This window comes from Petromyzon marinus, chromosome 44 (assembly GCF_048934315.1).
Source record: "Petromyzon marinus isolate PM22_M1 ecotype Great Lakes invasive population chromosome 44, UKy_Petmar_22M1.pri1.0, whole genome shotgun sequence".
Lineage (NCBI taxonomy): Eukaryota > Metazoa > Chordata > Hyperoartia > Petromyzontiformes > Petromyzontidae > Petromyzon > Petromyzon marinus.
In genome coordinates, this window is record NC_133710.1 from 10,408,674 (window position 1) to 10,436,185 (window position 27,512).

A 27,512-nucleotide genomic window follows, 5' to 3' on the forward strand; every position below is an offset into this window, starting at 1 on the left:
TCACTCAATGTATGATGATATATGTCACTCAATGTATGATGATATACGTCACTCACTGTATGATGATATACGTCACTCAATGTATGATATACGTCACTCACTGTATGATGATATACGTCACTCACTGTATGATGATATACGTCACTCAATGTATGATGATATACGTCACTCAATGTATGATATACGTCACTCACTGTATGATATACGTCACTCAATGTATGATGATATACGTCACTCACTGTATGATATACGTCACTCACTGTATGATGATATACGTCACTCACTGTATGATGATATACGTCACTCAATGTATGATATATGTCACTCAATGTTTGATGATATACGTCACTCACTGTATGATGATATACGTCACTCAATGTATGATGATATACGTCACTAAATGTATGATATACGTCACTCACTGTATGATGATATACGTCACTCACTGTATGATGATATACGTCACTCACTGTATGATGATATACGTCACTCAATGTATGATATACGTCACTCAATGTATGATGATATACGTCACTCACTGTATGATGATATACTTCACTCAATGTATGATGATATACGTCACTCAATGTATGATGATATACGTCACTCACTGTATGATGATATAGTCACTCACTGTATGATGATATACGTCACTCAATGTATGATGATATATGTCACTCGATGTATGATGATATACGTCACTCACTGTATGATGATATACTTCACTCAATGTATGATGAAATACGTCACTCAATGTATGATGATATACGTCACTCACTGTATGATGATATACGTCACTCACTGTATGATGATATACGTCACTCAATGTATGATGATATACGTCACTCAATGTATGATATACGTCACTCACTGTATGATGATATACGTCACTCAATGTATGATGATATACGTCACTCAATGTATGATGATATACGTCACTCAATGTATGATGATATACGTCACTCAATGTATGATGATATACGTCACTCACTGTATGATGATATACGTCACTCACTGTATGATGATATACGTCACTCAATGTATGATGATATACGTCACTCAATGTATGATGATATACGTCACTCAATGTATGATGATTCGTTACAGCGCTCCTCGTCACACTTTTGTGGTTTACGTCTCATTTGATTCATTTTTTTCACAATATTTTTTTGTTGTTGGAAAAAAAGAAATGCTAAATACCAATAGTTAATGCGGTCCCAGGACTTGGCTGGCCGCCACATTTTGTAACATCGCCCACTCTTTGTTTACAGGCCGTGTCGTCGTTCACACTACTCCTGCTGCTGTACGTTCCACCACGGTTCGTCCGCTCCTCCTGGCCCTCCCTCAGCCTCCCAGTCAACCCTCCAGCCCTCTCCACTTCACACGACATTCACCGCAGTTACTGGTGAGCGAACTACAGCGTACAGTGTTACCTGTCTAATCTAGTTTTACATTTATAGAGCGTCTTCACCCAAGTCGCTTCGCTATTACTTTCCATATTTATTCATGAAAATATCTTAGTGGCGTTATTTTAGGTGTTGGGTTAGAACATCTTTTCTTAGGAACGCATCTATGGCTATGTAATGGGACATCATGGGAGAATACGCTTCAATATGCTGTAGAGTTTTTACCTAACTTTCATGTTTTCAAGAACGAAACCCGTATATCGAGGTAGACCCGTCCTACTTCACCTGGTTATCTTATTTTAGATTTATAGAGCGCCTTTGTTCAAGGCGCTTTGCATGGTTTAAAAATTCGGTAACAGAATGAAGTGATTTAGATGGCAAGGGCGTGCTAGGGCCAAGCAAAGAGTGACCACAACAGAGGGTCACGTGGGGGTCACAAAAGGGCAGGGGAGGGATGGGAAGGAGTGGAGGGGCGAGGGGTGGAAAGTGGAAGGGGCAATAGGAAAGAGGTGAGCTTTGAGAGAGGAATATGAGGAGGTTAAGGATGGGGGCTGCTTAATGTAGAGGGGAAGTTTATTCCAGTTAAGAAGACTAGTTCTGGAAGGGCGTCCCTTTAGAAAACAGTGAAAACAAATGTCACGACCGTTACTGTTGCGAAATGTTAATGCTGCATTGCTACCTGTAATAATTTAACATCTGCAAATGCTTCATAAATGTTAATTGAAAATAAACTTAAAACTAAAATATTTCATTTTTTCCAGGTAAGGCCACTGAGCTATACAGTAGTCCCTGGGATAACGTGTTTAATCCGTTACTCGAAAAGTGTTAAACAAAATAATTTAATTAAATATAGGAATTACATGTTAAAAGCATTAATCTGTTCCAAGATGATCGGAAGTTGACCTTAATAATTTACTGCTTTGTTTTAAAGCTTATTACTTTCCTACTCCTCTTTTCCTTTTGCAAATTCACTTTAGGGGTCCTTGCAATCACTTACGAGTTTAAAAATAAGTCAAAATCACTTAGTCTGCAAGAGCTGTTTCCACTGCCAAAAGAGAAAACGCAATGCAAAAAAAGCCAGTTGACATCTAAACACTCATAGATGAGCGTCGCTGATTGGCTGAGGGTATGGCTCAGCCCCACTTACGAGCGCTCGGATTGGCCAAAATTGGCGCCCGCGTGCCTAACGTAAACGTACCGTTAGTCACAATGTTAACGTTCGTCGACACCTATGGGAGGCGAAACGTTAACTGAAAAACCGCTAACCACTGTCACTGTTAACCGAGGGACTGCTGTAGTGACCTGGCCACAAATTATTTCTCAACAAAGTGACTTATGTGGAAATCTATCGCAGCCAAAAACTCTTACACGCGTGATGTTTCTAAATGTGGAGGGAGAAACCGGAGAAAAATCCACACAACCATGGGAAGAAAATTCAAACTCCAAATATAACAGGGCGAGGTTGTTCACATCTTGCCACAGCGGCGCCATTGAAGTCTGCCCTCGCTCCTCATTGGTCCGTGTTGAATCGGTACACTCTCGATGGTTTAAATCTTTATCTCGTGACGAGCGAACTCAACTTGGCCAGTAAGCCGACTCGCTCAAGGGGAGACGTCTCCACGACCCAGGTGAGCGTTTGCCACTCCGTTCGTCACCGGTAGCATCTCGATATTCTCTGTGTCCCCACGTGCAGCTTCACCGTCGGCCCTGTGGAACACAAACGAGGGTTTACAAACTGCGCGGCGCCTGCCCACAGCGCAGGTGTGACAATACTAAACGGGGATTGAACCTAGGATTGTATCCGGCATTTGCTCAATATCTCCAGCACGGCCATTATGAATCCTCAAAGAGACACCCATTCCAAGGGATTGAACCTGTGATCTCAAAGGTGCCTCGGACATGATCACTCAGAACCTGTCTTCCAAACACCCTCTGAACCACATTTATGTTAAATCGCTTCCCCAACTCCTCTTGCTAGTGCGTAGCTAGTGCGTGGCTGGAGGGGGCACACCTGAGTGAGTGGAGGGATGTCCCAGACGAGCAAAGTTTCTTCACACACATGAAAATGGCAATACATATGCATGTTGCCACGATCACGACGGTCAATATCGTTGAGCTGGTCCCTGGTGTGGGCGAGTTCTCCCCTCCAGTAGTGTCCTTGGAACCACCAGCCTCCGTGTGCAACCGCGGGGCTGTGGAGACACGGACAACGGCATCAAGCCCCGACATCCACTCACAAGCAGCAGTAGCAGCAGCAGTGGCTGCACGTGCAGCCAGGATTAGACTGCGCTATGAACGCGTCTTCGCTGGCCGCAGGGAGAGAGCTCTCCTGTTGCAGGACTGGCAGCCCAGGGGCTTAGATGGCAGCAAAAAAACAATGACAAAGTGGCATTATTTTTCAAGAGCCTCGTGGGTAATGAAATGCATCACAAGTGACTGCAAAGAGCCATCGTGGCGCTTCCAACCACTGCTCACTCACCTGCAGCCACATCCAGAGTGACAGTCTTCATATGCTTCATCCAATTTATTGTTATCTCGACTTGGAAAGTCATGGGGCCGTGGCTCCTGGAGACGTTCAAGATTGTGTGGGAACAGTTGCCTTTCTCCACGTCTCCCAGGGTTGGGGAATTCCTTTTAGTCGAGTCGTCGATCTGAAACGAGATGAACCGCCAGCGTTCACGCACCCCGGATCTGCCATCTCGTTTGGAGTGGCGTGACATTTCAAGGTACAACAAAGTTGTGAACATTTCTTTCGCGAACTCGCGCTTGCAACAGGCCACTTGTTTACAATGTCAAAGGCCCTCCAATCTGTTTTACATGTGTGAATAAATATACAAAGTTGCTGATTAAAAGTTTATCCCTTGGTTGAGCCTAATGTTATCTTGAGGGCTCACACAGCAGCCTCCAGCGCCGCGACTTTTCGGCATCATTCTCGGGGTGTGAGCAGTCAAGCAGAGGAACGTTTCTCGAGATCTTCCCCCTCTGGTGCCTCTACATTCTGTTCTCCTATATAGCTGTAGTGTTTTCATAACCATAATTGGATAAAACGCCATCAATGTATTAGGGAACGAACTTTTTCTAACGCCGATGCAAATTGGACATAACGCATTGGAGTGAATGGAAATACATCGCGCGAGTAGGAATAAGCGGTCGTACGGCGGCCTCGGCGTAGCATCACTCAAGGCAGTGGGATGCTGCTGGATGCTTCTATATGCTATCTCCACACCTCAGTGTTTGTTCGGCCTGTGTACGCATCTCACGTGTTATCGTGGACTGTGCTTTACCCTATATTACATTTTATTTATGATAACGCGATTTTTATGTAAAACTAGAGCAGGCTTTACAAGTGAGTGGTGCTCCCCACCACTCTGCCACTGTGCCTTGACATCCCCTTTCAGCCCGATTTGCCTTGCTTACAACAACGGGTCTTTGTGCTCCACTCTCCCTGTGGAAGTAAAAAAAACAGGCCATGCCGTTGTCTCCTGCACGCCCTCTTATCAATGGTGCCAGTCCCCCATTGCTCTCCCTTTCCCTGTGCAGAGATTTAAGCCACACTATCTCCGACGAGGTGGAGGTGGGAACTCTGTGGGCGCTGATGGACTGGGTTTAGAATTCGGCTCAGGCATTTAGAAACACAGTGGCCCAAATTTCCGTGCGATCTCATTGGCCCCAAAAAACAAATGGGCCGGTGAGGAAAAATCTTTGGGGCTGCCAAATATGGGGCCTTAATGCCAACTGAGAGCGTAAATAAGCAATGAAACGTACACATCAGTGGTCATAAAATACTCTGGTCACATTTGCAATTTCCCCACTCAGACCAGCCCCACCGGGCATTTGCCCTACAGACGGCTGCCCTTTGACCAGTCCGAGTCCATCTGTGGGTACCATCAATGCCTACAAAAATCTATATTTACTTAAGTAGTGAACCTAATTACTTGTGTTTGGCCTGGTAGCACCCACAGCCACGACTCCCAGGTGTAAACTACCAAAGACAGATTAGGAGGGGGAGAGGTGGTCATCCTCGTTACGAAGTCCTCGCATCCTTATTAATTCCACGGCATAAACCAGCTCAATCTTGGCAGCACACCAAACACAATAAAAAAAATCACTGTGGCAGCTCCATCCAGCAGTAGATTGGTCATGGCTGACGATGTGTGTGTGTGCGCACGTCCCTTTCTCAAGTGATACTCCGCTACGGATGGACTTGGTGCCATTGTGTAAATGTGGAATTTCCACAATTGCTTCACGTGTCGCTCCCTCCTCCTCGATCGCCGCGTGTTCTCCGAGCCTCGTCGCGGTGACTCATTGAGAACCGCGGACGCGCGAGGTTTGGGTTTAATCGCTCACCCGGAGGGTACCTGGCACAGCCAATTAACTAAGAGGGGGGATTTGCGTGTTTAGTGTGTCGGTCGGGGCGCGTGTGCCATGCTGGCCTTCATAGCTGCTCACTAACAGCACTTGCCACTACAGTCGAAGGCTATATGGGGGATCTTTGTCTGTGTTTAATTGGTAATTGTTAAGATGGCAGTGTGATCATCTATTTCATGGCTTTACTTGGATTTCCATGTCTGCCTAAGTGCTCATATCAACGTCCATGTGTCTGTCTATTTTATTGTTTTATGTTGATGCTTGTGTCTTTGATCTTTGTTGATTATTTCAATGCCTGTGTGTCCGTGGTGGCACTTTGCCGCGCCGGCACGCTGGTTGTGAATCACTGCTCTGTACCACCGAGATGAACGCTGCCCCGACCAAAAGCCTCATCCTGGTAACGCTAAGACATCTCACCTGAAATGCCTAACACCATGTCACTGCTTTACAGACGGAGTTAACGGGAGACCCTCTGTGCCACTGACCATAAACAGCCTGGGCTCTCATTGAATGTGATGCGATCCCATGCCGGGCAGATGTCCCTGCACGCTCATAGAATGAAGGCAGACGCGGTACGGCAGCCTGTGGCGCCGAGTGGAATAGACGATGACCGGTACCAGCGGTGTCCAGATCGGCCTCTATGGAGGAGGCTCATGAAGGACGCTACTGGGCATTTGGAGGCAGTCACCCTCCGACAACAGCGGAGGGCAGAGGAGCGACGCTCACAACGTTGAGTGGAGCGTGGGGTGGCTAAAATGCAACAAGCTGGTACAGTAGGTGGTGCATCTGTCAGTCATTTCAGTCAAACCATGGCAACTAGGTCTGTCCCGTGACCTTCTGCTAGCAGCGAGCCTTCGAAAATTAATATGGCCTAAGAGTGCACCTAGCCTGGCAAATGCACTGTGGTGATGTCACCCTCACATGGTGGCAAATGGTAACTGCTGCTGCATAGCAAATTGGATACCAACTGTTAAATGGAAGCTTCCTTTCCCCGGTGTCTCACTGCCCCATGCAATACAAATATTTATTCCCATTTTCGAAAAATCTGTAAAACGTTCTGGGTAAAGACGAAGGGCTACAGATGGCTGCAACAACCTCTGACGGTCCAAGTGAAACAGGTGGTGAGCAGCAGTTGCGGAGCTGACTTTCCTGCTCTAGATGGAATTCAGACAGGGCCAAGTGAGGTGTTTCCTTGCAATGAAGGTTGAGGGAGCTAAACAAAAAGAAAATTCGTTTCACTTGATAGTTGGTGAGATGCAGAGGCAAGTAATACAGGTTGTGGTCAACAGGCGAGTAGATCAATGACACGTGACTAGACAGAAGCAGCATCAGCAGAAGATTAAAAGGGGGGCGAGACCAAGGATGAGAGGGAAAATAGGAGCAGACTGGGTGGAAACATCAGTAGCCTGGACAAACTGTGATTTTTTTTTTTATGCAACAATCCAACTTGGTAATTCGCTGAAAAAACTTACCAGCTCCGACTGATTTCCGATGAGCTGCAACCACTTGAAGGTGACGTTCTCTTTGCCGATCAGCAAGGAGCAAGGCAGAGTGACGTCATCTCCCTCCACCGCTTGCACTTTGTCCTTCACATAGATCTCCTGCGCCCAGCCGCACTCCACGAATACTACGCGGGAGGCAGAATGAGACGCCCGTTAGACCCCTCGTCCCAACGAAGAAACACTCCCCACGCTTCGTGGAGATTCCATCGGTTGGCACCCCGTCACAGGCGTCCACACGAAGAGAGACCGACCGTTCCACTTTCCCACCCACTGCCCCTTGTTCCCACTTCATCAAAACACACACACGGCTCCAAGGACTCAACAACACCGCGCTTTGTCAAACACTCCATCTCGTAACTAATTAATTAGACACTGCCACACTATTTATTCATGCCGGTTCTTTCACTATACTCTATGTTTAGTGTTTGTTATACGTTCGCTCAATGCAGACGAGCTGGGCGCAACGCACATGTGTGGAGCTGCGCCATGGCGTCAGGTGGTGTGTTTGTCGTGCATGCAGTGTCAGTACAGCGCTACCTCGGAGATCCAACTTAATTCGTTCCAAAACCGTGTTCGAACACCGAATTGTTCAAACACCGAATCAATTTTCCACATAAGAATGAATGGAAATAACATTAATTGGTTCCCCACCCAAGGATGCTCCTATTATGGGCCATTTTTACACAAAGTTTACAATATTAAAATACAGTACAGTATATAAAAGCATACAAAAAACACAGTTATAATTAATAGAATAAATGAACATTGAACTTCACTTTACCTGTAGTAAGGAGAGTGGACGGTTTGAGTGGAAGGTGGTGAGGAGGGGAGGAGGAGGTGTCAGTGTTGCTTGGAAGGGGAGTCCCCCTCCATAAACACGTTGGGTAACTGCCCTTCTGGGGTTCTTTCTTTTTTTGCCTTTTTTCGAGCACTAACTGTGATTCACTTGAGGGCCTTTTTACTAAAAACTGATCAAGAGAAGATTGTTTCTGCCTCCGTTTTAAGATGTTTCTGAAATTACTCAATGCATTATCATTATAAAAGTCGCCTGCTCTGCTGGCTACTGCCTTATCTGGATATTTTTCTACAAAATTGTGTAACTCAGCCCATTTTGCCACCTTTGAAAAAGGGCTTTCGTGTAGAGTTTTTTAAAGTTGGAAATTACCTGTTGGTCCATGGGGTGGATGAGAGGAGTCGTATTGGGGGGCAGGAACTTGACAGTGATAAAGGACGAGAGCTACGCGTAAACTGGGTCATTCGCCTTTGTCTCGGTCGCCCTGGATACGCATCTCGGCCCAAACAGGTCTTTACAGTTGTTCGGGGGCAAAAATGGTCGAAAATTTTGTTTGATCACCGAATTGTTCGAGTTCTGGGGCATTCGATCTCCTAGGTACCACTGTACTACGGTAGTTTAATTCAGCCTCAGTGGAGAGGTACAGTGTAAGGTGACAGTTTGAGAGGAGCTCTCCGATCTGGAATTCATCATCAACATCATTTTTCTGCTTTCACGCTGCTCGCTGTGACATTGTCAGCCGTTTTTTTGCGGTACCCAAATTCTCATTCTTTTTTTACCAAATCATGTTCCAGAGGTCTGTGCGTTCCATAAAACCATAAACTAATGTTTATTTGACCAGATAAGGCCCATGGAGCTATGTATTTTTGTCAGAAGCTACATTGAGGGAAAAAAGTATTTGATCCCCTGCTGATTTTGTACGTTTGCCCACTGACAAAGAAATGATCAGTCTATAATTTTAATGGTAGGTTTATTTGAAAAGTGAGAGACAGAATAACAACAACAAAATCCAGAAAAACGCATGTCAAAATTTTTATAAATTGATTTGCATTTTAATGAGGGAAATAAGTATTTCACCCCCTCTCAATCAGAAAGATTTCTGGCTCCCAGGCGTGTTTTATACAGGTAACAAGCTGAGATTAGGAGCACTCCCTTTAAGAGTTTGCTCTTAATCTCATCTCGTTGCCTGTATAAAAGACACCTGTCCACAGAAGCAATCAATCAATCAGATTACAAACTCTCCACCATGGCCAAGACCAAAGAGCTCTCCAAGGATGTCAGGGACAAGATTCTAGACCTACACAAGGCTGGAATGGGCTACAAGACCATTGCAAGCAGCTTGGTGAGAAGGTGACAACAGTTGGTGCGATTATTTGCAAATGGAAGAAACACAAAAGAACTGTCAATCTCCCTCGGCCTGAGGCTCCATGCAAGATCTCACCTCGTGGAGTTGCAATGATCATGAGAACGGTGAGGAATCAGCCCAGATCTACACGGGAGGATCTTGTCAATGGTCTCAAGGCAGCTGGGACCATAGTCACCAAGAAAACAATTGATAACACACTACGCCGTGAAGGATTGAAATCCTGCAGCGCCCGCAAGGTCCCCCTGCTCAAGAAAGCACATATACATACCCGTCTGAAGTTTGCCAATGAACATCTGAATGTCTTTTTTGGTTCTTTCGGTAAAGTCACGTAGAATGAGAATAAAATAATAAATTGATAAAATAAAATAACACAATAATATTCTCACGACGTTTCGGCCACAACACAAGCGGCCTTCATCAGGTGAAGGGACGAGACTGTATGGTAGGACAGCGCTGGAGTGAAAGAGCCACGTTCAGATCACGGCCTTTAAGCTGTGTGAGAGGAACAAAGCGCCTTGACAAAGGAATTAGCATATAATTTAGCATTGGAATGGCTGAATGATTAGCTTGTGACTGGTCACAGAAATAGCTATGTTAAAAGTTAAAGCATACACATCCGCAGAGGCACCCCTTGTTAAAGGAATTAGCATAGAATTTAGCATTGAAATAGCTAAGTTAAAGCATACACATCCGCAGAGGCACCCCTTGACAATGGAATTAGCATAGAATTTAGCATTGAAATAGCTGAGTGATTAGCTTGTAACTGCTCACAGAAATAGCTACGTTAAAGTCAGAGCATACACATTCACCGAGGCACTTAGTACAAATCAAACAGGAGAATTTAGCATTGAAATAACTAGGCGAATTTAGCATTGAAATAACTGAGTGATTAGCTAGTGACTGGTCACAGAAATGACTATGTTGAAGTCAAGGCCTACACATCTGAGCTATTCACAGTACTATATAGTGAACCAATAAAAACAAACTAAAATATAAATTACCTTAATGTTATCAATAAACTCTATATTCTCCAATCAGCTAAGCTACCAACAATAAGTCGTTATATATCACAATGCTATATGGCGAAAAAATGGGTGGATTCTTACCCTCAACTTTAGCACCACGGATAGCTACGGGCCCCGTTCAGACGGACGAGTTCGTCCATGGTCGGAACAGAGGAGGGGGAGAGAGACAGCTGCGAGGTGCCACTATACTCCATGTTGTAAAACCATACCATTAACCGTGGTGTGAGAGGTATTAAGAGTCAATGCTGGCGAAGGAGCTGCGGTCTGAAGGTCATCGTAAAAAATACAATTAATTAAGAACAGAAATGATTTAAAACATCTTTCCAGTGGTTACTAAGCCAGAATCCATCTTCTCGGTTGAAATTGTCTCTGTGCTTGTATATGTGAATGGCTTCATGAACGAATCTCTCATGGTAGCTGGTTGGTTTGCATTCACATATACAAGCACAGAGACAATTTCAACCGAGAAGATGGACCGCAGCTCCTTCGCCAGCATTGACTCTTAATACCTCTCACACCACGGTTAATGGTATGGTTTTACAACATGGAGTATAGTAGCGCCTCGCAGCTGTCTCTCTCCCCCTCCTCTGTTCCGACCATGGACGAACTCGTCCGTCTGAACGGGGCCCATAGCTATCCGTGGTGCTAAAGTTGAGGGTAAGAATCCACCCATTTTTTCGCCATATAGCATTGTGATATATAACGACTTATTGTTGGTAGCTTAGCTGATTGGAGAATATAGAGTTTATTGATAACATTAAGGTAATTTATATTTTAGTTTTTTTTTATTGGTTCACTATATAGTACTGTGAATAGCTCAGATGTGTAGGCCTTGACTTCAACATAGTCATTTCTGTGACCAGTCACTAGCTAATCACTCAGTTATTTCAATGCTAAATTCGCCTAGTTATTTCAATGCTAAATTCTCCTGTTTGATTTGTACTAAGTGCCTCGGTGAATGTGTATGCTCTGACTTTAACGTAGCTATTTCTGTGAGCAGTTACAAGCTAATCACTCAGCTATTTCAATGCTAAATTCTATGCTAATTCCTTTAACAAGGGGTGCCTCTGCGGATGTGTATGCTTTAACTTTTAACATAGCTATTTCTGTGACCAGTCACAAGCTAATCATTCAGCCATTCCAATGCTAAATTATATGCTAATTCCTTTGTCAAGGCGCTTTGTTCCTCTCACACAGCTTAAAGGCCGTGATCTGAACGTGGCTCTTTCACTCCAGCGCTGTCCTACCAGACAGTATCGTCCCTTCACCTGATGAAGGCCACTTGTGTTGTGGCCGAAACGTCGTGAGAATATTATTGTGTTATTTTATTTTATCAATTTATTATTCACTCAGCTATTGACTTTACCGAAAGAACCAAAGAAGATGAATCATTGCACTCACGAAAGCTTTAAATCGAAATTTAACATCTGAATGATTCAGAGGACAACTGAGTGAAAGTGTTGTGGTCAGATGAGACCAAAATGAAGCTCTTTGGCATCAACTCAACTCGCCGTGTTTGGAGGAAGAGGAATGCTGCCTATGACCCCAAGAACACCATCCCCACCGTCAAACATGGAGGTGGAAACATTATGCTTTGGGGGTGTTTTTCTGCTAAGGGGACAGGACAACTTCACCGCATCAAAGGGACGATGGACGGGGCCATGTACCGTCAAATCTTGGGTGAGAACATCCTTCCCTCAGCCAGGGCATTGATAATGGGTCGTGGATGGGTATTCCAGCATGACAATGATCCAAAACACACGGCCAAGGCAACAAAGGAGTGGCTCAAGAAGAAGCACATTAAGGTCCTGGAGTGGCCTAGCCAGTCTCCAGACCTTAATCACATAGAAAATCTGTGGAGAGAGCTGAAGGTTCGAGTTGCCATACGTCAGCCTCGAAACCTTAATGACTTGGAGAAGATCTGCAAAGAGAAGTGGGACAAAATCCCTCCTGAGATGTGTGCAAACCTGGTGGCCAACTACAAGAAACGTCTGACCTCTGTGATTGCCAACAAGGGTTTTGCCACCAAGTACTAAGTCATGTTTTGCAGAGGGGTCAAATACTTATTTCCCTAATTAAAATGCAAATCAATTTATAAAATTTTTGACATGCGTTTTTCTGGATTTTTTGTTGTTATTCCATCTCTCACTGTTCAAATAAACGTACCATTAAAATTATAGACTGATCATTTCTTTGTCAGTGGGCAAACGTACAAAATCAGCAGGGGATCAAATATTTTTTTCTCTCACTGTACCTGGCTATCACAAATGATAGCTGAACTGAGTGGCTTTTCACGTGGACATTTATTGCAGCCAAATACTCTAATCGCATGTTTCTAAATGTGGAGGGGAAAACCGGAGGACCCGGAGAAAAATCCACACGACCAACGGAGAGAACATGCAAACTCCAAATATACAAGCAGCAGGCGTCAGGGTTGGGATCTAACCCACGACCTCCTGTATACCCGGCGAGGTAGTAAACATCTTGCCACCGTGGCGCCAAATCTTCAGTGCCACGTCTCTTTTATCAACGCTTCTTTACCTCAGCATGTGATTTGTGGTGTCAAATAATTTGCTTCGTTTGCTTTGTATCTTTCTCCACGCACTATGCATTACCGTGTCGGTCGATTCAATCATGAAAGTGGGAACAAGTTAGTGCCGGAAGCTACTTGTTGATTGAATTACGGCGGCGACTTATAAAACTCCACTTGCTGACAGTGTCAGCCACGTGCAACGCTTTGACACAAACATCTAGAAGGGCGACTGCGATCACTGGACGTGAAGCAGATGGCTTGCGTTAAGATGCAACGGCGAGAAAAATGGTACCCAACGGGATATGTTTGAGAAAATAAAAACTGCAAATAGAAATAAACCGTTAATAAATGCGTGGTGGATACCCAAGCACGTACCCGAGATTTGGTAAGCGTATTAACGTCATAAACCTGACATCCATATGAATATCACACGACGCAACATTTAACTACAGGTCCAGATCATCCTTAATTCGGGAGGGGGGGGGGGGTGAAGGGGGTGCCGAATTTTAAAAAGTGCCAAATAATCACTGATAATTATTTAAATTGCACATTCTTGCATGACATTATGTTTGTAGGTGTTGTGTATATATTTTTTTAAGTGTTACATTTTTTTACTACGTTATATTAAATTTCCATGAACATATAAACAGACAAAAATAAATACCCTACTGTAAAACGCTGTTTTTACTGTACAGGAGTTGTTGGTCATGAAACATGTATATATGTGCAGTATTTTCATTACGTTGTATATCATGTATATACGGTGTATTAAATGTAGTGTATAATGTACAGTAAATAATGTTTGACACCGAAATCAAACATCGCTACTGGTTTTTTTTTTTTAACACGCACGTGGTGGTGGTGCCGATGGCTGGACTGGTCACAGCCTTTGGAGCGGTTTTGTCGGATCGGCCAGAGAGCCCCCTCCCCCCATACCCTACACCCACCCATACCCTACACCCCCCCATACCCTACACCCACCACATCATACCCTACACCCCCCCATACCCTACACCCACCCCCATACCCTACACCCCCCCATACCCTACACCCCCCCATACCCTACACCCCCCCCCATACCCTACACCCCCCCATACCCTACACCCCCCCCCATCATACCCTACACTCCCATCATACCCTACACCCCCCCCCATACCCTACACCGCTGGTCAAATTAGTGGCCAAGCCTGGAGTCCGCGGCCAAAATTTAAACTAATTTTGTATTCGGTACAAACTCGTGGACTTCAAAAGCCGCCAATGCACCGCGGGGTGGTGAATGCAAGACGATGGTGAATACCAGACGGTGGTAAATGCACCGCAGTGGTGAATGCCAGACGGTGGTGAATGCACCGCGGTGGTGAATGCCAGACGGTGGTGAATGCACTGCGGTGGTGAATGCCAGACGGTGGTGAATGCACCGCGGTGGTGGTGAATGCCAGACGGTGGTGAATGCACCGCGGTGGTGAATGCCAGACGGTGGTGAATGCCAGACGGTGGTGAATGCACCGCGGTGGTGGTCCTTGATAAACAGCGGCCACGGAGCGGTCCTTAAAGAGCCGCGTGCGGCTCCGGATCCGCAGGTTGCTGACCCCTGGACTCGGCAAATGTTGACCCCTTTACCCTACGGCAGTTTATGGGATTGGTGTCCAGAAAACTTCTTTCGAACCGTGCGCAGCCAACCGTACCAATCACAGAGGTGCGTACGGGTGACAGCGATGACGGTGATGATGGTGGTCATGCCGGAGATGGTGGCAATGACGGTGGTGGCGATAATGACAATGAGGTATAGCCATGATGCTAGCGATGGTGGCGTGTTCAGTGGCTCAGCGTGCGATGGACTCACCGATCATCCAAGGGAGCAGTGAGAGACGTGTCCAGACCTTCATGGCCATTCTGCGCCTGCTGATGAACAGAGCCGCATCGAGAATTCTGAGAAACGTTGCACCAATCTCTATTCTTTCTCAATGTCCTCCCTTCCGAACACTATCTTATATGTCTTTTCCACATTCATCCCCGGCCCTGCATTCTTTCCTGACGTATTCCCTGCATTAATTAATTAACACTTTCCCGCAGTACCACGCAGCTTTCTGCCATCAAATCTACGTGGTCCGCGAATCTCAGCTTATTTATTCTTTCTCCTTGCACAGATATTCCTGTGCCGTTGTCCTGAATGGCATCCATCAGCCCTTCCAAGCACTTGACGAGGCTGTTTGGTGATAGTTTAAAGTCAATTAAATTTTTGGCACACTTGGCGCCTATCTGGTACAAATCTGCGACCCAAAGTGCCATCTCGCGCATACTCAAACATAATACAATCTTGGGCGGAAGGCGGGCAGCAGACGGACAGAGCGACAGGCGGGAGGAGGGATGGATGGACAGAGCGACAGGACTGCTCATCGCCGTCGCCTTTTAAGTCGCCGACGATGCCCGGCCTGGGACGGCGTCTTGCAACGCGTCCCAAGTGTTCAACCCCACTCAGAGAGCTGCTTTACATTGCCACGCGATAAGCCACTTCGTTAAGAGCTATCATTTGCGATAGCCAGGTCGCCTCTGAAGAAGAGCTACATAACTTAGTGGGCCTTCACCTGGTAAAACAAATAAACTCTTTAGTTTGTAGTTCACACACGGAGAGGAGGCGCACCGACCCCCCCCCTCCCGCGCGACTCCCTTCGACAGTCGCCGCCGCAGCCGCGCTGCGTTAGAGGCAGCAGCAGCGGCTGTTACCGCACTGACAAAACACAGCAGGAGACAAGCGCTGTGTGAAGTCGACCTCTGGGAGGCCACCACTCACTGCGCCACCCACCACTCACTGTGCCACCCACCACTCACTGTGCCACCCACCACTCACTGCACCACCCACCACTCACTGTGCCACCCACCACTCACTGCCACCCACCACTCGCTGCGCCATCCACCACTCACTGCCACCCACCACTCACTGCCACCCACCACTCGCTGCGCCACCCACCACTCACTGCCACCCACCACTCACTGCCACCCACCACTCGCTGCGCCACCCACCACTCACTGCCACCCACCACTCACTGCCACCCACCACTCGCTGCGCCACCCACCACTCACTGCCACCCACCACTCGCTGCGCCACCCACCACTCACTGCCACCCACCACTCACTGCCACCCACCACTCACTGCCACCCACCACTCACTGCGCCACCCACCACCCGCTGCGCCACCCACCACTCACTGCCACCCACCACTCGCTGCGCCACCCACCACTCACTGCGCCACCCACCACTCACTGCCACCCACCACTCACTGCCACCCACCACTCACTGCCACCCACCACTCACTGCCACCCACCACTCACTGCGCCACCCACCACTCACTGCGCCACCCACCACTCGCTGCCACCCACCACTCACTGCCACCCACCACTCGCTGCGCCACCCACCACCTACTGCCACCCACCACTCACTGCCACCCACCACTCACTGCCACCCACCACTCACTGCGCCACCCACCACTCACTGCGCCACCCACCACTCGCTGCCACCCACCACTCGCTGCCACCCACCACTCACTGCGCCACCCACCACCCACTGCCACCCACCACTCACTGCGCCACCCACCACTCACTGCCACCCACCACTCACTGCCACCCACCACTCACTGTGCCACCCACCACTCGCTGCGCCACCCACCACTCACTGCGCCACCCACCACTCACTGCCACCCACCACTCACTGCCACCCACCACTCACTGCCACCCACCACTCACTGCCACCCACCACCCACTGCCACCCACCACTCACTGCGCCACCCACCACTCGCTGCGCCACCCACCGCTCACTGCCACCCACCACTCGCTGCGCCACCCACCACTCACTGCCACCCACCACTCACTGCCACCCACCACTCACTGCCACCCACCACTCGCTGCGCCACCCACCACTCGCTGCCACCCACCACTCGCTGCGCCACCCACCACTCGCTGCGCCACCCACCACTCACTGCGCCACCCACCACTCACTGCCACCCACCACTCACTGCCACCCACCACTCGCTGCCACCCACCACTCGCTGCACCACCCATCACTCGCTGCGCCACCCACCACTCACTGCCACCCACCGCTCACTGCCACCCACCACTCGCTGCCACCCACCACTCACTGCGCCACTCGCTGCAGGTGAGGGCCGTGGAGTGACGCACCGCGCCCTGCGGGGTCAGGCGGCGCCGTCTCACCACCGCGCCGCCGACGGCGCTCGATGAAAAGTTCTCGTCCGCGGACTGTTGACGACTTTCAGTGGCGCGAGCGACGACGTTGGTTAACGAGGTTATCGGAGTTAACGAGGTCGAGGGGAGGTAACGAGGTTATCGGAGTTAACGAGGTCGAGCGAGGGAGCGACGTTTCGGAACAGCCGCCCACGTGGATGCCCGGCACAGTGAGGAGAGGGGGGCGGGGCCTATTCTGCCCGGCTGGAACCTGCTCCAACAGGAAGAGATTTATATTCTAATAAAACAAAAACTTTTATAGAAATTGTTTTGTTGTCCATGATACAGTTTTTTTTTGGGGGGGGGGAGGGGTTATATCGCGTAAATATATAAATGTGTCGGTAACCCCGCCACCACCCGACACAGCCAATTAGTAAGGTTCGTCACGTAAACGGAACGTGTCAATGAGTTTCAGCACACCGGCGTGTTGGAGAGTAAACCCACAACGTTTACCATTCTAGTACCGTGACATCTAACCCCACGGGGGCCCTCTCCCATTCCCTGGCCCCCTCTCTGCACATTCCCAGCCACCAATCCTCTTGACGCCAACCACTCGCGGTCAACTGGGTGCAGGGAGTGACATCAGATGGAGTGTAAGGCGCTAGGGGAGTCCCCCCTCGTGTCGTCGTGGTATTGAGACAGGCGGCCTGCACCGTGTCCAGGCGTATTGGGCAACAGCCCCCCACGGCGTGCGTGGAAGAGGAGGCCAAACACCGTCTAGAAGGGCTGCACCTCTCGTCCATACGCATTGAGTGCTGTATAAGAATGCAGGGGGGCGTACAGCGCATCACGGTTGCTGGGAGATGTTCACAACCTCACCTGGCACGCAGGAGGTCCTGGGTTTGATCCCGACCCTGACGCCTGCTGCTGTGTATTTGGAGTTTGCGTGTCTCTCTTCCCATGTGGTCACGTGGATTTGTCTCCGGGTTTTTACCGTCACGTGTAGGATCAACATCAAAGTGCGTTTGGAGTATTCGGTTGCTGCTATAAATGTTGAGCTATCATTCGTGGCTAGGTCGCTTTTGAAAAAGAGCTACGTAGCTCAGAGAGCCTTAGCTGGTAACACAAATGTTGTTGAGTTTCAGTGCCGTGCTCATAATACCGTATGATAAACTACTTTACAGAGATTTATCATACAAACTTTATTTGCTGCTCCAGTTAAACTTGGTATTTACTTATCGTTGTCAAAACAGAAAAAGGTTCAGCCTTTGATGACGACTTGTTGTTCTTGCTGTGTGTTTCGGACAAAGAATATGGAAAATTCGTGTTTAAAGAATTGCTTTGTCAGAAGTGGGATTCGAACCCACGCCTCCAGGGGAGACTGCGACCTGAACGCAGCGCCTTAGACCGCTCGGCCATCCTGACGAGGTACGGAAGCTTTCTTGAGCCACCCTCATATACTACTATGGGGCCGTCCATAAATGACGTCACGCGATTTTGAACGATTTTTGACCCCCCCCCCCCCTCGTCACGCGGCGTCACAAAAAGTCATACCCCCCTCAATTATGACGTCACAAAGCTCTGCCCCCCCCCAAACCATATTTCCATTTTCAAAATAAAACATTCTTCAGATCACTTTAAACTATTGTCATTGTAGTGCGTATTTAACGTGGCGCTGCACTCTGATGTAGGAGAAAACATTTATTAAAAAGGCGTTAGAAAGCTTAAATTTTGCATAAAATTCACTTGAAAATATTCAACGTCTAACTAAAACTGCAGATGTTCAGAATATTATATTGAAATTATCTTATAACTATAAAATATTAAAAGTAATTATAACTATAAGAAAATACTTGAAACATTGCAGTAGAACGACGCAAAATGGAGAGTACAATTATAACAATCATATTTATTTCACTAAAATGAAAAGCCCTGGTAGAATCATTAGAATCCAAATGTTTAATAACAATCATTCAAAAAAGTTTAGAAAAGTTATGCTTCTCGATTCTCCCATGGAGAAGCAAAATGCTCCTTCATGGAATAAATAAAAGGTGACCTTAGTAAATTTAAATAACCAAATAGTTAATAATGAAAATTAATTAAAAAAATACTGTAGTGTTATTTCAATTCTATATTTATTTAAAGTTGCGCATTTTGATCTGACGCCACATTTCGCAACCCCCCCCCCTCGTCACACATCGCCACAAATGTCTGAACCCCCCCCCCCCCCCCCACTATGTGCGTGACGTCATTTATGGACGGCCCCGATACACACCACTACACACACCACTACTACGCACACGACAACCGCCATTCGACACTTAGTGGCGGTGACGTCACCACGACGCTTGTGCCAGGCTATATGCCCCTTGAGGCCACGTGAAGTGTCGAACGCCCGCTGGCAGGAGGTCACGGGGCAGACCCAGGTGCCACGGGTCGACTGACTGAGATGACTGAGATGACTGGCTGATGCACCACCTGTGCCCCCTACTGTGCCAACCTGCTGTGCTTTAGCCACCCGGCGCTCCGCTCGTTGTTGTGAGCGTCGCTCCTCCGCCCTCCGTTGTTGTTTGAGGGCGACTGCCTCCAACTGCCCAGTAGCGTCCTTCACGAGCCTCCTCCACAGAGGCCGATCTTGACACCGCTGGTACCGGTCATCGGCAAGTCCACTCAGCTCCACGTCCTCCTGTACCACATCACTCCATCTCTTCTCTAGCCCGTGCCGCGCCCGTTTAGCCCCCTCGATCCGGCCGAACAAAAGCTGTCTGGGCATGCGGTGGCTGGGCATGCGGGCTACATGACCCAGCCAACGCAGCCTTGCCTGCCGGAGGAACTCACCGATGGGACCTTGCCCAGATCTTTCAAGGATTTGTGAGCTCCTCACACAATCCAGCCTGGGTTAAACCCAGGATGGATCGTAGGCAGGCTAGCCTAAATGTTTCTAACCGGCGAAGATGTTCCATTAGGGGGGTCCACGTTTCGCAAGCGTAGAGAAGGGAGGGAATGACCGTGGCCGAGAAGACCTGAAGCTTAGTGCAGAGCGACAGACCAGGTAGCTTCCACACAGCGTTACGCAACCGATGAAAATATATTGCCGCTCAACTGATTCTGAGTGAGACCTCTGCTGTTAAACTGGAGCTGGTCATAAGCACACTGCCCAGGTATGGGAAACTCTCCACTCTCTCCACAACTGCCCCATCTACCACTACACACACACCACTACTGCTCGTTGTCGTGACTTGTGTTACCGTTGAACATAACGACACCCGTGATTCGTTGGTGTCGTGTACAATTCCCTGCTCGGCCACTCAAATTTTAGAGGGGAGAGAGTGGTGGCACAGCGATTAGCACCACTGAACCCGGAAGCCGCAGAATTAGATTCCCAGCCACGGCGAACGTCATTGGCGACGTGACAAGACGAATAAGTCCCAAGCCGCCGCTCCCCCCCCCCCATTTGGTGAAGTGTGCTCCGCCGTCGGGAGGCCTCCTCCCCATCTAGCAGTTGATCGAGCAATGGCTGGAAGTTATTTAATGGTTATAATGAACTGACAGCAAAATAAAACTAACCTCGGGCCATCATCCATCACTGGAGCATCATGAGTGGAGCACGCAAAGCAATATTGCAGCACGCCATTACTTGACTAACATGGGCCCTTGTCTCTCCACTGCTGGATGAGGGCCTCTCTATACCGTGCGGTTTGTGGGGGTTGTTTCACCCTAAGTGGGGGGACATAGAGGCGAGATCACAGGAGTACAGTACAACGGCTGATTTTGCGACACTGCTCTGCTGACAACCTGGCGTACAGTTCACGGCTCCAGTCACCAACGTAAAGTTGGGCGAACTTTGTAACCTGGTCGGGTCAACTTTGGCCCAAGGTTTTACTTTTTTTTCACATATATATATAACTGGGGTTCAAATCCTGCTTAGCTGCTGAGATCTGGATGAGATGGGGGGCCCATTTTCTGGGTGATTCGTCCCACTTGGAGCAAGCGGTTCTGAGCCGGGCGGATCACGTTTCGCTCCCTCCACACCACCGCGTCGGTCGGCTCCCGCCGGCGCCTCCGCCGATCGAGTGACGGGGGGTTAAGACCACTCGCACGTCCGCGCACGCCGCAGATGTCGCACGCCCACGCACGCGCAAGGCAGGCGGCTGCGAGGCGCGCTGACACTTGCACGCGGTTACATCACGCGGGGGAGATCCGCGCGTCCACCCTCGCCGCGCGTTCCCCCACCGCTATCCCGGGACGCTGTTTTTTTCCTGGATTTTTCTGTTGCGCGGAGTCACTTTAAGATGTTTTCTTGTTCATGTGTTTTGTTTGTTTGCGGTTGCACCCGAGTCAAGAGCCGCATGGCTCACAGGGCTACAACTAATACATGGAATGACTCGGCTCGCACACGGACATCGCACCACCTACGCTCTGCGCTAACTTTTATTCCCGGCGCAAAACCACAAACCTTTAAAGCCGCCCAGTCGGCATTACCCGGGGGAGAATCTCTGCCGTCTGCGCTCCCGCTCACTCAAGCGTCCTACCACGTACCTGGTAGCTGCACTCGCTGGCGTCGCGCGAACCCTGCGAGCGGCTGAAGAATTCGGGCAGGATGGGGGGGGGGCGTCTTGACCTCACAAGCGTCTTGACCTCACAAGCGTCTTGACCTCACAAGCGTCATAACCGCGCGGCAATCGGTCACCGTTTCCTTTCCGCACTCAAGGATGCATTTACTCACCCTCGTCAATCTAAATTCATTTACTCACCCTCGTCAATCTAAATTCATTTACTCACCCTCGTCAATCTAAATTCATTTACTCACTCTCGTCAATCTAAATTCATTTACTTACCCTCGTCAATCTAAATTCATTTACTCACCCTCGTCAGTCTTAATTCATTTACTCACCCTCGTCAATCTAAATGCATTTACTCACTCTCGTCAATCTAAATACATTTACTTACCCTCGTCAATCTAAATTCATTTACTCACCCTCGTCAATCTAAATGCATTTACTCACCCTCGTCAATCTAAATGCATTTACTCACCCTCGTCAATCTAAATTCATTTACTCACTCTCGTCAATCTTAATTCATTTACTCACCCTCGTCAATCTTAATTCATTTACTCACTCTCGTCAATCTAAATTCATATACTTACCCTCGTCAATCTAAATTCATTTACTCACCCTCGTCAATCTTAATTCATTTATTCACCCTCGTCAATCTAAATTCATATACTCACCCTCGTCAATCTTAATTCATTTACTCACTCTCGTCAATCTAAATTCATTTACTTACCCTCGTCAATCTAAATTCATTTACTCACCCTCGTCAATCTTAATTCATTTACTCACCCTCGTCAATCTAAATGCATTTACTCACTCTCGTCAATCTTAATTCATTTACTCACCCTCGTCAATCTAAATGCATTTACTCACCCTCGTCAATCTAAATGCATTTACTCACCCTCGTCAATCTAAATGCATTTACTCACCCTCGTCAATCTAAATGCATTTACTCACCCTCGTCAATCTAAATTCATTTACTCACCCTTGTCAATCTAAATGCATTTACTCACCCTCGTCAATCTAAATTCATTTACTCACCCTCGTCAATCTAAATTCATTTACTCACTCTCGTCAATCTTAATTCATTTACTCACCCTCGTCAATCTTAATTCATTTACTCACTCTCGTCAATCTAAATTCATATACTTACCCTCGTCAATCTAAATTCATTTACTCACCCTCGTCAATCTTAATTCATTTACTCACCCTCGTCAATCTAAATTCATATACTCACCCTCGTCAATCTTAATTCATTTACTCACTCTCGTCAATCTAAATTCATTTACTTACCCTCGTCAATCTAAATTCATTTACTCACCCTCGTCAATCTTAATTCATTTACTCACCCTCGTCAATCTAAATGCATTTACTCACTCTCGTCAATCTTAATTCATTTACTCACCCTCGTCAATCTAAATTCATTTACTCACCCTCGTCAATCTTAATTCATTTACTCACCCTCGTCAATCTAAATTCATACCCGACTGGCGGCTACACCCCTGGCGCTGAGCGAAGGCGACCTCGTCGCCGGCATCAAGCAGCAGGTTCTCAGAAACGTCGTTCTCAGATTGTAAATGTTGTGGCTTGGCTCTCCAACACACAACCGGTTAATGCTGTGCTGGTATACTACACTATACACTACTCTATACACTACTATACACTACACTATACACGACACTATACTATACACTATTATACACTACACTACTATACACTACAGTACTATACACTACACTATACACTACACTACTATACACTACAGTACTATACACTACACTATACACTACACTATACACTACTATACACTACACTATACACTACACTATACACTACTATACACTAGTGCTGTAGTAGTATTATACACTATACACTACACTATACACTAGTGCTGTACTAGTATACTACACTATATACTACACTGTACACTACACTATACACTAGTGCTGTACTAGTATACTACACTATACACTACACTATACACTAGTGCTGTACTAGTATACTACACTATACACTAGTGCTGTACTAATATACTACACTATACACTACACTACTATACACTAGTGCTGTACTAGTGACGAATTGCCACGTTCTGTTTACGTGACAAACCTTACTACTTGGCTGTGTCGGGTGGTGGTGGGTTTAATGACACATATTTATGCGATCTAGCCCAAAAAATAATCTGTATTATGAAAGATCCCTCAACGTTTATTTGCATATTGTTCACAAGCCAAATCCCACCGATGAGTTTCTATCTTGCTTAACTACTGCTCCGGTGAACAGTCACTGCTGGTTCCTTCACCCACGTTGAGGACTCGTTCTACCAGACATCGCATCAACCACCACCACTACCAAAAGACAAATGTCCTCCGTGTAGCCGTAACAGACTGTTAGGGCAAGTACAATTAGCGAGTACTTTTGAAGGCCGGCAAAGCACACGAGGGGTTGAGTGGCCAGCACCACGCCCGACCGCCTTTGTCTCCCCAGTGACAATGTTTACTCACTGCACGCAACCGATGAAAAGATATTGCCGCTCGACTGATTCGGAGTGAGACCTCTGTTGTTAAACCGGAGCCGGTCATAAGCACACTGCCCAGGTATGGGAAACTCTCCACTCTCTCCACAACTGCCCTATCACCAATTGGGAGTTTTGGGGGTGGGGTGTCCGACGGTACAAAATTCCCAGGCAGGTGCTTAGTTTTGGTGGGGCTGATGGTAAGGCCCCGCCTCTTAGTGGCAAGCTCCAGGTTCAGCAGCAGTGCCTCAAACTCCTCCTCTGAGTGAGCAGCAATTACCAGATCATCGGCATACATAACATGGTGGAGCAATAGGGAGCCATCCCTTGACCGCACCCGGGCATCGATCAGCCTCCCATTATATCTGTACCAGGTGGAATTTCCTTCGGTACAGCTATTGAAGGCTTCACAAACTACGTGGTCAAAATAGGTGTTAAATAATGTGGGAGCAGGAGGACGTCCCTGTCACACCCCAAGGTGTACAGGGAATGGTTCGTGAGCATAGGGTCAGGGACTCCGAAAGCACGAAGAACAACCCAGAGCCCAGGCCTACTGATGGTATCATAAGCTTTGACCAGGTCAATAAAGCAGAGCTGTAGGTCTTGTTGGAATTCCCTACACCTCTGCTGTAGCAGACGGACAGAAAATATGGCATCTGTGCAGGACCGCCCTTTCCTGTAACCGCATTGGGGCTCCGCAAGCCTCTCCTCAGCGTGCCTAGCAAGGCGATGCTGAATAATCCTTGCCAGGACCTTTCCCGGCACACTGAGGAGTGAGATGCCCCTGTAGTTGTTACAGTCTGTGCGGTCCCCCTTCTTAAAGAGGGGGACCACCAGGGCACCCTTCCAATCCTGCGGAACCCGTCCAGTGGTCCAGACTTGTTATGATGTCATGTAGGGCAGTCGATGCACAAACGCCACCCTCCCTCAGCATTTCGCTTGGGAGATCATCTCTGCCCGCTGCCTTTCCTGGTCTCAGACTCTGGATCACCTTCAGTACTTCCTCAACAGGTGGCACCATCATTGGAAACCTCATTTGCCAGTAACAAAATATGATTATCAGATGGCACCATGCCATACCCCTACCTGAACTCCTACCATACCCGTAACCTGAACCCATGCCAGACTGATACCCGAACCCCTACCTGAACTCCTACCATACTCGTAACCTGAACCCATGCCAGACTGATACCCGAACCCCTACCTGAACCCCTACCATACCCGTAACCTGAACCCATGCCAGACCAATACCCGAAACCCCTATCCGAACCCCTACCATACCCGTACCCTGAACCCATGCCAGACTGATACCCGAACCCCTACCTGAACCCCTACCATACCCGTAACCTGAATCCTTGCTAGACTGATACCCGAACCCCTACCCGAACCCCTACCATACCCGTACCCTGAACCCATGTCAGACTGATACCCAAACCCCTACCTGAACCCCTACCATACCCGTAACCTGAAAAATAACACTCACAAACTCACCCATTCACTCACCCACTCACTCACCACACTGCAGTTCACAACAACACACTCACGCATCCACTCACCACACTGCAGGTCACACTCACAATGCACTCATTCAACCTCTCAAAATCAGAATCTTTATTTAGACTGGAGGAATCTGAAAAGCTATGAAGCTCTGTTTCACAGATGTCCAGGAGAGGTGGGTTCAGCAAGCTACTTCTCTCCCAAGGTCTATTTACCCCTCAATTGAAGAGGCGCGTGTTTCACTCTCATCTATCATCATTTAGATACGTGCTGTTCGCCGCGAGCCGTTTGACGTTTTGGACCTGTGTTCAGCAATAAAAAAAACATGAATACCAATCCGTACACACGTTGTGGTGTGTGTGACCGGGCCCCGTGTTTCTTGGAGTGCCCTAGCCTGTGCCACCACGAGAATGTTTATTATTGACACTGGAGGAATCCGATGAACCATGACGCTCTTTTTTTCACAGACGTAGAGTAACACGAGACAGCCCAGCAGCTTATAAAATAGGTCACATCGCTGATGAGACCAAGAGACATCTGGAACCCTTCTGACGGTGTCCGACAACGCACGCTGCCGACGGGCGTAGAGCCCGGGGCCTCACGGGCAGCAAGGGGACTTGGCTCGAGATCCAGAGGCGTGCCGGTTCGACTCCATCTCCCGGCGCGGCAACTAAAACATTGGTGCACGTTTATTAACCTCCCCCACCCCCAACCGTCTCTGTGCACCCTGCAGTTCTAAATGGGTCGACCGGCAGGTCGCGTGCGATATGGTAAAGTGTGGGATACGTCCACCCCTTCCAAAGACGTCTGCTACAAAGTTTGAGGAGTAGACCAAGTACCACTCTAGAGACAGCTCGCTTGCGCGACGCCCTTCCGCCGGCAGTGTCGGGAGCGAGCAGTTGCAGGGCTGCGCCTCTTCGCCTCTTGTCACCACCGGCAGTGCCGAGTGGACACCGACTCGCCAAGAGTTACTACAATGAATGATCACGGCAGTGGCGGATGGCAGCGCAACATCGCGCTGGGCGGTGGGGGGCGCTGTCTCCCAACAAAGGGGTTCAAGAGGCTGCAACTTTCTCACAATCAGAATCTTTATTTATCCTGGATAATAATAAAGTTACAACGACAAATGAAACAAAACAACGAAAGGAGTCCTAAGTGTAGGCAAGCAAATCACGAAACATAAATGCGTAAAATAGATCAATTATATATTTAAGGCCTCGACACAGAGGCGTTGTCTTTCTGTTTGTCTATGTGTGTGTCTCTCTGTGTGTTTCTGTGTCTCTCTCTGTGTGTCTGTCTGTGTGTCTCTCTCTGTGTGTCTGTCTGTGTGTCTCCGTGTCTGTGTTTTGTCTCTCTCTCAAATTTAGCAATCTTTGTAAGAACGTTAATCAAGCAGGTGGGGTGTTGACTGTTGTGTTAGCCGACTCTCTGTGTTGTATTGCATTATATTTACAAGTTTACTATGTTTGTTTTCTCATGCATTCTTACCTGATGATGGTTGCTTGTGTTGCAATCGCAACGTCGTATTCTAATATTAAATTTATTGTCTTTCTACGTGACTTTACCGAAAGAACCAAAAAGTTAATGAAATACTGTAAAATCAAGTAGGTAAAATAAAAATAAAATAATATAATAAAACAACTAAATTAAATCACGACGTTTCGGAGGCAACACAAGCTTCCGTCTTCAGGTGGAACAGTCACAGCAAGATAGCTGCATCAAGTGCAGCTATCTTGCACTTGATGCAGCTATCTTGCTATATGTAGAAGTTACACAAGT

General features: G+C 47.7%; 1 protein-coding gene and 1 non-coding gene across 3 annotated transcripts; both read right to left on the reverse strand.

Moving 5' to 3' along the window:
* Positions 1 to 1,011: 1,011 nt before the first annotated feature.
* Positions 1,012 to 17,429, reverse strand: LOC116951918 (uncharacterized). 2 transcript variants are annotated; one of them, XM_032970768.2, is made up of 6 exons: positions 17,119 to 17,429; positions 14,837 to 14,892; positions 7,247 to 7,401; positions 3,886 to 4,057; positions 3,418 to 3,598; positions 1,012 to 3,113 (listed from the first exon to the last, which is right to left on the reverse strand). In XM_032970768.2, the coding sequence occupies exons 2-6, from the start codon at positions 14,883 to 14,885 to the stop codon at positions 3,008 to 3,010; spliced, it is 663 nt and encodes a 220-aa protein (XP_032826659.2). In that variant the 5' UTR covers positions 14,886 to 14,892; positions 17,119 to 17,429; the 3' UTR covers positions 1,012 to 3,007. The 2 variants fall into 2 exon arrangements, with proteins under 2 accessions (XP_032826659.2, XP_032826658.2); XM_032970767.2 differs by lacking the exon at positions 17,119 to 17,429 and having other exon boundaries at positions 14,837 to 15,188.
* A 1,081-nt stretch (positions 17,430 to 18,510) lies between these two features.
* On the reverse strand, positions 18,511 to 18,593 carry TRNAL-CAG (transfer RNA leucine (anticodon CAG)). Its single transcript has one exon. It is a non-coding gene; the product is annotated as a tRNA-Leu (tRNA).
* Positions 18,594 to 27,512: the final 8,919 nt, after the last annotated feature.